Below are 13,191 nucleotides of genomic sequence, written 5' to 3'. Positions count from 1 at the left end.
TGGAGGGACTGCTTAACCTTGATTCTCCTTGATTCCTTTTGTCAATACGGGGGGGGGGGGGGTCCAGTCTTTCTTTTACAGGCAAAATAAATATTTGTCTGTTTTCAGCGAGATAGAGATGATGGAGGAGTCAAGCCACAGTTGCAATCTTCGGGATCAGCCATCCCCGTCTAAGAGCTCTCTGTCTATTTCAGTTTCTCTTCTCCTTGCAAGCTCTATTTTTTCTTCTTTGTCTGCTTCTCTCGTGCCAATTGGTGCAGTTCGATAGCAAAAGCCTCCAGAACTTAACCACCTACCACTCTGGCAGCACAGCAGACTGCAGGACATGTCCAGATGCGCAGTAGATCACACCAGCATTTTCCCGGGGACCCATACCAGACATTCAGCTGATTCACAGGCTGTCACAGACAGCAATTACAGTACATGCTCCTGGCTCACCAGTTATGGGCGTTCAAAGCTAATCACAGTCCAAGGAAGTTCCAGTCTGCTGAATCGCTCACAGGAGTTCATCTGCAGAACCATTCATCCCTAAATCTTGCCTGGATTCCAATCAGAGCCTCACAAATGGTGAGTTACATAACTATGGCAGCGGTTTGGACGGATGGCATCGGAGATGTTCAATGCCAGCTCATGGTGGCACTGCCACTGCATATTCATCACTGATGTCGTCTGTGTGGGGAATCATCTGTCACCAACTGTCATCAACATTCACCTAAATCAAGTGGATTACACAGAAAACGCATCAACAGTTTTTATCTGGAGCTCCCCAGTAGAAGGCCTGTGAACTGGGTTAATTAAAAGATGGGCCAATAAATGTATTGTGGGCCTTTGTCTATTTCATGATGGAAGACAACATGATATTTAAATGTCTTTTCATTTGCAAAATATTTGAAAGTAAGGGGGAGGGACTGCTGGTTCTTGACAGTGAAACATCTCATTTTCCAGCCACCAATATTTTAATAAAAGAGTTTTCATGCATAGGCTGTTTAATTGGATGACTGTCATTGTCCCGGTAAAGACAAACAAGGACTGGGGAAGGATCCATTTATTGACAGCTGTACGTCCACAGTAGGTGGCCTTAGTCTTTGTTTCAGTTCACTTTGTGCACCGCAAACCAAACAAGTTTGCCAGCAGAAAGTAGCATCCCTGTGGAACATTGGACTGAAATTCAAAGACGACCGGCTTGACTACATAGGAAAAACAGTTTGTCTTAGCACCCTCCGTGATGACGTCACACTGTGTCTGACACCAGGTTAAATACAGAAGCGGGACTGACGGATAATGTGCAGAATGCCTTGGCAATTTAGAGTTGATTGAAGCGTACACAGAATGCACAAGTCCAGTGATGGCACAACCACCAAAATAAATGAACTTTTTGTGGCATCAAGTAAATATACTGAATGTGGTTTCTGAGAAATCGTATGCCTGGAATGCTGCAAAGTCGAGGGCAGGACAGAATAAGAGCTAAATTGATCGGCTGTGCTAAAGCAGACATCTGTCTTGCAGTCCGCAACATGAACGTGCTCTGTATATTTCAGCCATAAGACCGTATAGAAAGGGAACAAGGTTTGTGGTGAGGTGCCTCTCATTTATGGTTTTAGTTCGATGATTCGCGCCTTCAAGCCTCCTTCAAGATCAACAGCCATGATTGGATTGAAATTTTGGTTGTGAAAATAGGCCACGACCTTCTCACGCATCTGATGATAAAGTCTTCATGAAGAATTAAGGCCTCGGAGTTCACGGGAGAGAGTGTCTGACACGATCCCCTACTTTGAAGCTGTGAATGGGTAGGTTCTCATCTGCAGATGGCTTTTCTAGTTTGTTTGTTTTTTTTGAAACTTTGAGAGTCTTTTGACATGATTCATGGTTGAAACTAAACATTCATATCATATCAAGAGAGGCATCCAAAAGTTATTAGATAGCCTACGTAAGAATAAGAGAACTAAAATACAGCCAAATTGAATCCCCAATTAGAGTTCTAAATTTGAGACAGGGGAACTGAGCTAAAATTGCTTATGCTATGACTTTTGCTTGAGTAGCAAAAACCCCATAGACGACATAGTTGTTGATTCATCATTACTATTTTTGCTCTTCCTCTTGACGAGCCTGCTTGGGTTTCTACGCCTGTGTAGAGGTAGATGCAGCTAATTAATCCTGAGCGCCATGAAAGTAGAATCCGTACCATGGAAATGAGTCCTGACAGGTAACTGTGTCCCTGTTGGAGCAAAACTGCTTGCTGGAACCAACCACAAGGGGCATTGGTATGGGACATCATAAGCAATTATTGCTGACTTCTCTCTTCCCTAACTGGCATAAAATTTAAAACAACAACAACAACAACTCAGGTGGTGTTAGTTATTATACTGTAGTCTTACCAGCGGAGCTTGCTTTTTGGAAAAACTGGAGAGACAGTAATGAGTAGTATTTTAGCAGTTTGCGAAAAGAGAATTAATTGTTTCGAATTGCAGGCTCAGCATGCCTGATGCAGGGAAGCCAATAATGAATGAATAATGAATGTTGTATGATTAGGAGACGGATTGGAGGGCTTGCTAATTTGTTAATGAGGAAACAAATGGGTTGCTTCCGCTTGTACGCAGTCCTTATCCTTTTTTCTTATTTCTTCTACATAGCTCATGGTGTGTATTCTGAACATGTTTTCCTCACAGAAATAGTTTCATTAAATATGTGCACCTCTGTTCATCCTCTCCCTCTCCTCACTCCCTGTGCTGATTGCTATTCGTGCTTTGGAGGAAGCCCTCGAGCTCGCAGGGTTCAGTATCTGTTGTCCACCGTGGTGAGAGGAAGCTTCAATCGAAAGAGAAGCAACGTGAAGGAAACCAAGCCGTAAAAACAGTAAAACACTCGCTCCAGTTCTCTCCTCATGCTTTTACAGTTTATCCAGTGCATGACAAGCATTGCCAGTAGGCGTTTCCGTCATGCAGTTATCAATAGATTGAAAATATTTTCAGCAGTTTCAGTAATATCGTAAAGCCGGGAGCCTGCAAAATTCTGTTATGTTCTCATGGTGACAATAAAGACTCTTGATTCTAGATTGATTCTGGATTCTTGCGCGCTAGAATTGGCTCTTGTTCAAGCCATGATGTTGGTTATTTCCTACTGCACCTTCTCAAGTGGGCTTCACCAAAGATTCACAACCTTTTCAAGGCCTTCTTGTTCCTAACAGGCCCAGATTATTTTGGTTTCCCTGTTTAATTATGATTCAGTAAGCTATTTGAAATATATTGATAAGATCAAATGACAGGGCAGCCCTGTGGTGCAGTGGTCAGCACTGTGGCCTCACAGCAAGAAGGGTCAGGGTTTGAGCCCCGGCTCCAGCACGGGATCTTTCTGTGTGGAGTCTCCATGTTCTCCCTGTTCCTGTGTGGGTTCTCTCTGGTACTCCAGCTTCCTCCCACAGTCCAAAGACATCAAGAGGGGACGAGGCTGATTGATACTCTAAATTGACCGTAGGTGTGGCTGTGAGTGTGAATGGTTGTCTGTCTCTATGTGTTGGCCCTGTGATGGACTGGTGACCTGTCCAGGGTGAACCCCGCCTCTCGCCCGAAGGCTGCTGGGATAGGCTCCAGCCCCCCCATGACCCTTAACAGGAATAAGCGGAAGAAAATGGATGGATGGATGGATGGATGGATAGATGGAGATCAAATAACACCACTGACTTATACAGGTGGGAGCCTTGAAATTAGATAAACGCAATAACAACCCAGTTTCTTTAAAACTGTATTTTTGTGCACCATTATTCAGAACACCACAGCCCAATTCTACTGGTTTGAATTTTTATAGAACTAATCATTTATTCAGTTTTTTCAATTTTATGTTTTGACCATGTACTTTCTATTACATCTTTAGATTCTACTTGAATGAAAAAAAAAATTTTTTTTTTCCTTGCAAAATGTGAGCATCAACTTCACGGCCCATCCAAGGACCCTGGCCCAGCGCTCAAGTCTACTGGAGAGTATTCTAAATATAACAACATGCCAAATAAATGGACAGAAACCTGTTAAAGGTACAAGCCTGCATATACAGTACCTTTGTTGTTATCTGTCTCTGTCTTGACTTGCATTTACAAGCACGTGCCCAAACACACACACACACACACACACACACACACACACACACACACACACACACACACACACAACCAGTGGAAAAATGCTCTGGCAAATACTATTTACTGATATGCGGATTGAGTTTAACAGCGGAACACTGAGCATTTCAATATAAACAGTAAACACTCTTAATTGGATTGTGTGTTAATGTGCTTTGATGTGAATCCTCTGAGGACTGTATATTATTAGGCCTAATTGATTCTGATAAAATATTTACACCAGTTTGGAAAATGAGTTAAAAATGAATCTGAGCACCTTCATCATAAATCAAACAGCAGTGATTACTTGCCACCTTTTGGATGACACGAGCATTACTGGATCTGTTGTGCCGTTCCCGGGTCAGAGGTCACCGGTGGTTCGGTGAGGCTGCTCTGTCCGTGTCAACATCTCGTGGAAATGACATGGCAGACCTCCCGCTCGTCACAAATGAGGCCCAGAGGGGCCGATGGGAGCCAAGCGAGGGGGCTTATCCTCACCTTGAGGTTGAGAGGTGAAGCACTGATCCTCTGCTGCTGACCTCATATACCATCACCTGCCTCCAGAGGGTGTGTGTCAAAGGATTCAAGCTCCCATGTGGGATATACGGTATGTAGAATCCCGAGAAATGTCCGCCAGCAAACGGCGAAGAACGGTCGCTACTCCGCTTACGGACAAGCAGCCACCAACAGTGTCTTATTAGACCGTTTCAATATGTGTGAGTCTGTGGAAGTCAGAAAGCGGTGCGCCTTTGTTGAAGTTCATGATTAGCTCTGTATCTTGATTGAGGTTTGATGCTCATATTAGCGTCACTCTCACCCCCCGTGACACATCGGCGGGGAAATAACACAAACCCTTTTTTCTTGAAAGCATTCACATCTTTGGTTTTACATCACCTGCCATTTGAATTCCATTACTTGCTGCGCCACCTTTCAAATAAAGCTCGAGCCTATTAATTACCAAAGAATGGGTTCAGGGTAAAGGTGAACATGCAATTACAGAATTAAATCAAGGTCTTGTCAGTCCTGACAGAAATAATTTGGGTGAATTATTAAAGCCTTCCACTGCTAAGGCTTAGCCAGCTGTGAGAATCCAAGCTTGGCTCTGTTCTCGAAAGAAAAAAAAAAAAGTATCAGTGTATGTATGTGTGTGTGTGTGTGTGTGAGTCTGTGTGCTCAATTAGTTTCGACTGCACATGTTTATGATAAAACGTTTCAGTATTGTCTTTCGTAAAAGGGGTCAAGCTTAATGAGATGGTTTCATATTTGCGGTGTTACAGTGATCGTGGAAAAAAAAATGGCATATTATCACAGTTTTATGTGAATTGGAAGTTTTAATGAGTTACCTTTGAGTTCTGATTTGCAGTTAATTATGCTGGTATTCAAATTATATTTCAATTCACTCTAATGTCTATACACATTTTTTAACCCATGAGTAAATTCAGACATTTTATGTGCTGTTTTTTTTGTAAAAATAATAAATCAATTTAATCATTTCAAATTTGTCCAATTGTGTTTCTTCCAAATCACTAATATCCCACTATTCTCCACTTTATTAGCTGCATGACCCCACTCTTCATTAAATGTGTTTCCTCACTTAAAGGGACCCCCCCCCCCCTCCCATAAAAAAAATCTTGTTTTGCAAAAGTCTTCATGCTAGCCAGCATTTTAACTAATTGTTTGTAATGAAGCAATTTGCCAGTGGCTGACTGGATTCAGTGGTTGAGTTTTGGTCTCTATGACAACCAGCTGTGTGTAATTAGTAAATCAAGCTAGAGTGAAGATTTGGGCAGTCAGAGAGGCTGTAGGAGAAGTCCAGAGTTGCAAGTGCTGCAGTAAATTGCATTTTTGTGACATTTGTGCGAACATACTTCAGGGATGTGTGCTCCTCTGGTGGTTTTGTTCAGGTATTTTGAGCCTGACTGCTTCCTGTGTATAAAAACAGTCCTAGCTTCTCTGCATTTGCCTTACAGTGCTTGTACTCTGCTGCAGTGCTCTTGTGCTTCACTCTGTATCAGCTGGGGGAGTGTATTGTGCTCAAACAGCAAGAGGTATGTAATGCACTATAATTGTTTCTGTTCTATTATTAGTGGGTGTGTTTGACATTTGGCCACATGGAAACAACAAACAGAGCATTTTGTTCATCCTTCTTTTTTCGGCTGCAGCTCGTGCAGCTGCCTTAGGTTTGGATTATCCAGGACTCCAAGGAGCCCCTGATCTTGGACCAGCGCAGCAAGGAATGCACCCTAGTGAAATTTCATTCAGACCTCTCCTTGATGGTTATCCGGAATGGTCTGAGCCTGAGCTTAACATGAATGACAGGGCACATAACCACGCAGACCACAGGAGTTCTGACATGCTTGTACCCAGCCATGCTGTTTACAATCCAGCTCAAACAGAACACAGCACTGACCGGTTTCTCAGCTTCCCCAGGGGCCAGTTCGTTAGCCACCACGAGTCCAATTTTGAGCAGGTCAAGCATGTTGCCCCTCCAACGCAAGCTGAAGCCCCCATCCAGTCTGACCTTGTGAATTGGGATCCTCAAGGTCTCAACCAGCCGCTCTCATTTGTCTACAATGAGCATGACCTTGATTTTGATGAGTCTATCCCAAATAGACGCGGCGTGTCTCTGAGTGGACTGCGTCAAAGCAGAGGTCGCGGTGCTCACCAGAGGGGACCTAGTCTGACTGGATATGGCCTGGGAAGAGAATTTCCTGTCCTTGGTTCATCTCGTTTCACCAACAGAGGACACATGAGTGCTATGATGAGCCAAGGCCCTGCTGTTAGTAGACAGAAAAGCATTAGGTTCCCCGGCCATCCTGCTCAGTCACAGCACGGAAGCCTCAATGTCAAACAATATAATCAAGGTAACCCCGTTCCTCAAAGTAAAACCCCCCATTAGGCTCAAGAGGAATAAGTCAATGAACTAAAGCATCAGACATGGAGCTTGTACAACTTTGTCCTTCTGGTGTTTTAAAATGAACAAGCAAGATTTTTGGAGGGATTTTCTGTAACCGCTCCTGGATTGTCCAGCTCACCTGTACACAAGCTCCTGCACTGTTGCGGTCTCACTTGGGGCAGAAAACTGAAAGATATACCTTAAAAATAAAATGTACAACAGTTATAATTCTCAGCGTCTTTCTCTTTTCCCCTCTCTGTCTGGATGGCTGGATGTTACCAGAGTGCCATCTGTTGGTTATAAAGGGTACATATCCTTTTGGCTCACATTGAACACAGGTGCTGCTTCGCAGAAGGTCAGCCTTTGACAAATCCCATAATCTGTTTACAATCTGTTGTTTGCTAGTACTACTAGTGGTTATGTTAATTTCTCATAATAGCTTTTCAGTGAAGGTATGTTTCACTGGTAGTCTGGCTTATTTCGTAGAGAAAGGGAGGTGTTACCATTCAGATTTCCACTTTTCTTAAATTTAGAGGACTGTGTCAGCACTTGTTGTGTGGTCTTAAGCATGAACAAAAGCAGAACAGAAACTAGACACATTTGTAAATTTGAGCTTAATTTAAGAAATGCTCCTTTTTTGTCCTTCGTGACGTTTGAGAGTGAAATAGTAAGAGGGTCAAGCGGGTAAGGTCTGGTCAGCCAGTAAATCAATAAGAATGACTTGGTTATGAGCGCCTATCCACGGAGTGTATAAGAAAATGATTGACAGGACAAACGCAATCAACTGTTTGTGGTAAGCGAGAGGGGAGGCAGTTCAGAGCGGTCATAAAAATAAAAGGGGGTGTTCAGCAGCAGCAGGGGTCAGTTTTTTTTTTAATTCACGTTTTTAAATGTCAGACAAAATTCAAACATCACAAAATGAATATAATGAATTATGAATGTGTTAAGTGGAGATCTATAAATGGCAACAATGCACGTAAAAACTGTGGAGACGGTGCTCCCCATCACCGGTCACAACCCATAGACACGACCTGATACCCTGCAGTTGTTCACATGCTTACCCTCCATCAGTTATTTAATGACCCCTTACACCCTTTGAAAAAGGAGGGGGAATAGAGCACATGAGCTGTAAAACCACAGATGAACCTGCTCTGATGTCAGAATGTGCCAGGGTTTATTAGCAAAGAAGGTACTGACATTTAAATCTGACATTTCTTCATATTAGAACCCCTCCTTTACTGTGATATTCAACTTTTACGCAGATAAGATGACTCAACAGTGGCCAGAGCAGTGGACCATTAGGAGTCCATGGATTTATTGGCAACGCATGAGCTGAGGGATTGACAAACTGTCCGCAGCTGCGATCCGCACACTCGGCTGAAAACATTAAAAACTCATTTTGTGCCCTGGCTTGACATGCAGCCCAGAGTGTTGCTGCTACATGTTGGTATGTTACCTAATTTGTTCAAACACATTTTCCTATACACGCAACTGTCATGTCCTAATATTGAACACAAAAAAAGTGAACCGGTTTCTTTTTTTACACCGTCGCTAATTCAGACTTCGTAAGATTTTACCCATTTGGAAAGCATCATGGACATCAACTTGAATTACATCAGTGTTCTGTGCGTCTAGTTTTTGGAAACACTCACTTTGTTGGTCAGAGCTGATGTCAGTCTGCAGCTCACTGGAAAACTCCCCTGCTAGAAGAGTGTGTTCCTTACGGCCAATTCAAAACACGAGGATATGTAGCGCATGAGGGGTTTTTTTGGCAGGAAACTCTCCGACTCCCCCAGCTGCACTCTGGGGTGTCTGCAAAGGGCCAATGTGCTTGTGTGAAAAAAATAAACATTGAGGCATATTCATCTCAACACGTGCAAATGGGTGTATTGATATAGCATGTTAGCATTAAGTAACACTGCAGGCCAAACCAACACTCAAAGCCTTCCAGTTGTGCTTTGTATTGATTGTTTCAATTTGGCTTCAAATAAAGTTTCAAGCGATCCAATTTCATGTGCAGGAACATCCAACAAATCAGTGAACAACCAGTTTAGATTTTATTTCAGGCGGACCAACACACGATAAAAGTTTATGGTGCCTACAGAGAAAGAGGAACCGCTCGACTAAGTGCCCGGTGATGCTGGCGCCGCTTCTGTTCAGCTCTCAAAAGTGGACTATTTAAAAAGTCTAATGGCTTTTGAATATCTCTCTGCAGAGGTGCATTCTACAGACTTAATTTATTTGTACTCACAAAGAGGAGGGTATTATATCACACAAGAAGGACTGAATAAAATCCATGACTTGTTTATTTACTGTTTGGTCAGTGAGATATAAAGAATAATATGTAGGAGTCTATGTGACTGCCAACAAGCCAACACAATAAATATTTACTATAAAAACATCCAAAAGATAAATTATATAAAACAAGAAGCACAGGAAAGAAATACTTTCTCACTTTTTTCAATCGATCTGCCCCCCAGATTTAATGGGTTCCTTGGCCAAAGTTATACCCTCCACTAAGTTCAGTGACAACCAGCCAGGTTCTGCAAAACCTTGCAATACACTCAATGTTAAGATTACAAATCACCTTAAAGTTATGCTTCACCCAAAATGTGTATTTGGTCTTCCAAGTACTCACAGACGGGGGTCTTGAACTCACAAAGATGTTTCCTCCCTCCTGCGTCAATTCTTTGTGTCAGAGCCAGACACAGGTAGTTAGCGTAAAGCTGGCTAACAAAAGCAAAAATTTCCACAAAGGTCAATTAACAAACTCAAGCACATCATCTGGAATAATCCATGTCTTCTTAATCCAATCGTATGCCCAGTAATCCTTTCATTTAAGTTTAAAACAAACGATGACGCTTTGTGTCCTGCGCTACGGTGAACAGGTGCAAGCTAGACAGCTCAACTGAATACACCAGAGAAGAAGAAAAGAAGGTGTGGATTACACTGAGTGATGTGCTTGAATTTGTTCATTTGTTTGTGGGCCACTTTTGCTGTTGTTTTGTTGCTGTTAGCAACAGTTAGCCATAAATCACCATTAGCTTCAAGCTAAATATACATGGCTCTCTCTCTCTCTCTCTCTCTCTCTCTCTCTCTCTCTCTCTCTCTCTCTCTCTCTCTCTCTCTCTCTCTCTCTCTCTCTCTCTGTGTGTTCTGGAGTTACAAAGAAGTAACGCATGGGGGAAAACTTGCATTGATGTGTACCTGAAAAGCAAAATACACTATTGGGGTGAAGAATAACTGTAAGGAAAAAGTCAGCAACACTTGCTCCAGTCTGGGCATGAGTTTCCCTGACTGATATAGTATTCAGAGACTGTAGGTATAAATATTGTGTATCCTTCAAAGCACATCTGAGCTACTGGCCATGTGTTTGCTGACATGTGCCATTGCGTGCAAATCCAACACAATCCCAGTCTACTTTTTCTGAGCGGCAATCAAAAAATATTTTTGGGGATTATGATTTGGTAAATATCAGCAACACTTCTCACCGTCTGCGGTGAATATGTCAGTGCGTATCAGCACAACGCAGCATGTGGCTCTTGGTTTGACTTAGATATAAAATATAACCTAAATGTCATCACATCGCTGTGAAGCCCATATCCTGCTGTTCTCTGACATTCAACTACAAAATGCAACAGATAAAACTGTAAATCTGTTTGAAGAGGTTTTCTCTCATTTTGGCCAAAGAAAGCGACAAAACCACTTTAATAACGCCAATGATGAGGGGTTTCCCTTGTCATGAAAATGAGTCTCCATCATTGCAGAAAATAAACTCCATGGCAACCAGAAAGTGTTTCTTCTTGGGTGAATATTCTTGTTTTGAGAAAGATGTCATTTTAAATGTTCACAGCCACGATCCCTGCTCGTCTAGGATACATTCTGTGCCTGTAATATTTCCCTGGCCATCCTGAGTGTGTTAAAGCAATGCTGATTGCCACCCTTTAAACAGGCAGAGAGAATATCGTGACTAATAAGTATGTGTGTCTGTCTATGTGTGTGTTGCAACGCCTTGTGATGTTCCTCCCCTCTCTTCTCATTGTCCCACATGAGGCTCAGTGAGCCCACTACAGCCTGCCAGCACAACTGACCTGTGGTAAGGGGGAAATCAATAGTCAATTCCATTTTGCAGCCAGCGTGTGACAGGTACTAGATAGGAGTGGATTGGGTGCATGTAAGGAGCAGGAGCGTGAGCCGAAGCTTGACTGACCCCCTCCCCTCTCTCTCTCTCTCTCTCTCTCTCTCTCTCTCTCTCTCTCTCTCTCTCTCTCTCTCTCTTCTCTCCCTCTCTCTCTCTTTCTCTCCGTCCTGCTGTTTCTCTGCCTACTCGCATGGTGGAAGTAGCACTGAAGCGCAAGAGGCTTCGGTGTACATCTCAAGGGTGTGGAGACACATTAAGCATCATCTATTGCGTGTTGAATATGACAGACGATTAGGCTCATGACTGAATCAGAATCAGTCTTATTTACTTTATACTGCCATCGCAATAGAGACACATTATAGTATTAGCACTGTGGCACTGTAACATATTCCAGCGTGACTTGACTGCATATGGAAGGACACTTTGTTCTGCATATATGTGATCAGCATCCCAGCATGTTTTGATTATAGCTGTTAGAATAGGAGCAGAAAGTAATTGACATTCACTGTCCACACTGCAACATTTCAGGACATATGGTTCCTCCATCTGGGAGGTTTGGTGATGTGAGCCAAGAAAACAGCACAAATCTGAATTTCAACAGCAGGCTACGAGTCAGTTCCTCAAAGTAGGTGTATATTTTTGTATGCACTCACTCGCCAATTCTCGGTAAAGCATTTTAGTACAACAGCCCTGAAATTCATTGTCCTGAATTTCTTAGAATTTGGTTCAAATGTCCACTGTGACTGAAGGACGAACCAAAATATTTCACTGATCAAAAGTCAAAGACACTGAGACAGGAACACATCAGAGAGGCATTCAGCCCTGATCCTATCTCTAGTTCAACTTGCAACAATAGCTGATGTGGAGATGAGTTTCTGGTTGAAAAAGTATCTTTAGTACAGAGTTATTTATTCATTTATTTTGCAAAAAACCTTTTCTGAGAATTCTCAGTCTCTACTGTGAGATAAGTTATTTATTCTCCAGATGCTTTGAGGACACTTAGGGGCGTAAGGAAATAAATGATTTTTTTTTTTTTTTTGCGATAGATACCACCTCTAATTCACTGCACTGTTAATCCCTTGATCCACAATATTGATTTTGATTCATAGGGTTTAGTGGAGTCGTAGGATCTCCTCCAAAAAGAAAAAAAATGGGTCCGCATTATTTTAAATTGGAATCTAAGCATCTATGATTAGCAAAAGCCATGATTACAGCAGTCACGATTGCAGTTAACTGCTGTATAATAGATAGATATGAGAGGATTTTATTTCCAGCAGTGACTAATTTGGGGTTAGTCACATCTCAAATGTGAATAAGAATCTAGAGGAGACAGCATTCTATTAAGTACAGTACAAGAACCGTAATCAAATGTAGCAAAGCTTCATCAGTTCAACTTAGCTTCGGGGCCTTCAGCTAATTTTTCTGCTCACTGAAATGTAGCATGTAATACCCAGTGGATGGAGAACACTTCTTCCACTACTGCTGATTAGGAAAAAAGATCAAGCCAAATATGTCAACGCATGATAACCAGTTAATGTATTTTTAATTAGTGGCTGCTTTTCTTTTATCCCGTGGATTCAAAAGCCCACCGCTGCGTGCGTTTAATTCTTCCTCCAGCGGCCTCTCGATTAACAGTTAGCCTCCATTATGTTTTTGAAGATGGCAGAGTGACCGAGCAGGGATACAGCTGTTAGATTAAAAGTTGAGTGGGTGAGCTCACTGGCTCGCCTTGCGCACCATTTGAAATGAGGCCTCAGACAGAGAATCGTTTTACAATTTAATAAGCTAATAAACGTGATATGGCAAGTAGTTTCAAGTGCCCTTGGGGGGGGTCAAGGCACAGTTTACAGTCCCATTTAATAGCTTGTTCTATTACCATGCTGACAAAGGCTTGTTCAGGCACAGAGAGGGCGACGGCTGCTGGAGATGATTGAGACAAAGCCACTGTGATACAGTAGATCTGCTACTTCAAGAAGTCAAACACAAGGCTGAGGGGTCACTCTGAAGCAGACATAATGTGTTCTCGAAAAAGTCTCCCTGAAGTCATGT

At 42.5% G+C, this 13,191-nt stretch overlaps 1 protein-coding gene across 1 annotated transcript; it reads left to right on the top strand.

The window, feature by feature from the left end:
- Positions 1 to 5,856: 5,856 nt before the first annotated feature.
- Positions 5,857 to 7,229, top strand: LOC147253039 (uncharacterized). The gene is made up of 3 exons (XM_086217120.1): positions 5,857 to 6,009; positions 6,095 to 6,153; positions 6,268 to 7,229. The coding sequence occupies exons 1-3, from the start codon at positions 5,981 to 5,983 to the stop codon at positions 7,002 to 7,004; spliced, it is 825 nt and encodes a 274-aa protein (XP_086073246.1). The 5' UTR covers positions 5,857 to 5,980; the 3' UTR covers positions 7,005 to 7,229.
- The last annotated feature ends 5,962 nt before the right edge of the window (positions 7,230 to 13,191 follow it).

Source organism: Aulostomus chinensis, chromosome 11, assembly GCF_037954235.1.
Source record: "Aulostomus chinensis isolate RoL2024-O1b breed Wild chromosome 11, RoL_Achi_v1.0, whole genome shotgun sequence".
Lineage (NCBI taxonomy): Eukaryota > Metazoa > Chordata > Actinopteri > Syngnathiformes > Aulostomidae > Aulostomus > Aulostomus chinensis.
Note: the sequence above shows the minus strand (reverse complement) of the source record. Positions and strands in the feature narration are given on the sequence as shown.

What these genes read in the sequence shown, in the direction of transcription:
- LOC147253039 (XM_086217120.1), top strand. Translation starts at nt 5,981, where the DNA reads ATGTGTGCTCCTCTGGTGGTTTTGTTCAG. An exon ending in CCTCTGGTGGTTTTGTTCAG is followed by an intron (nt 6,010 to 6,094) that starts GTATTTTGAGCC and finishes ACTCTGCTGCAG; the next exon opens with TGCTCTTGTGCTTCACTCTG. An exon ending in TTGTGCTCAAACAGCAAGAG is followed by an intron (nt 6,154 to 6,267) that starts GTATGTAATGCA and finishes TTTCGGCTGCAG; the next exon opens with CTCGTGCAGCTGCCTTAGGT.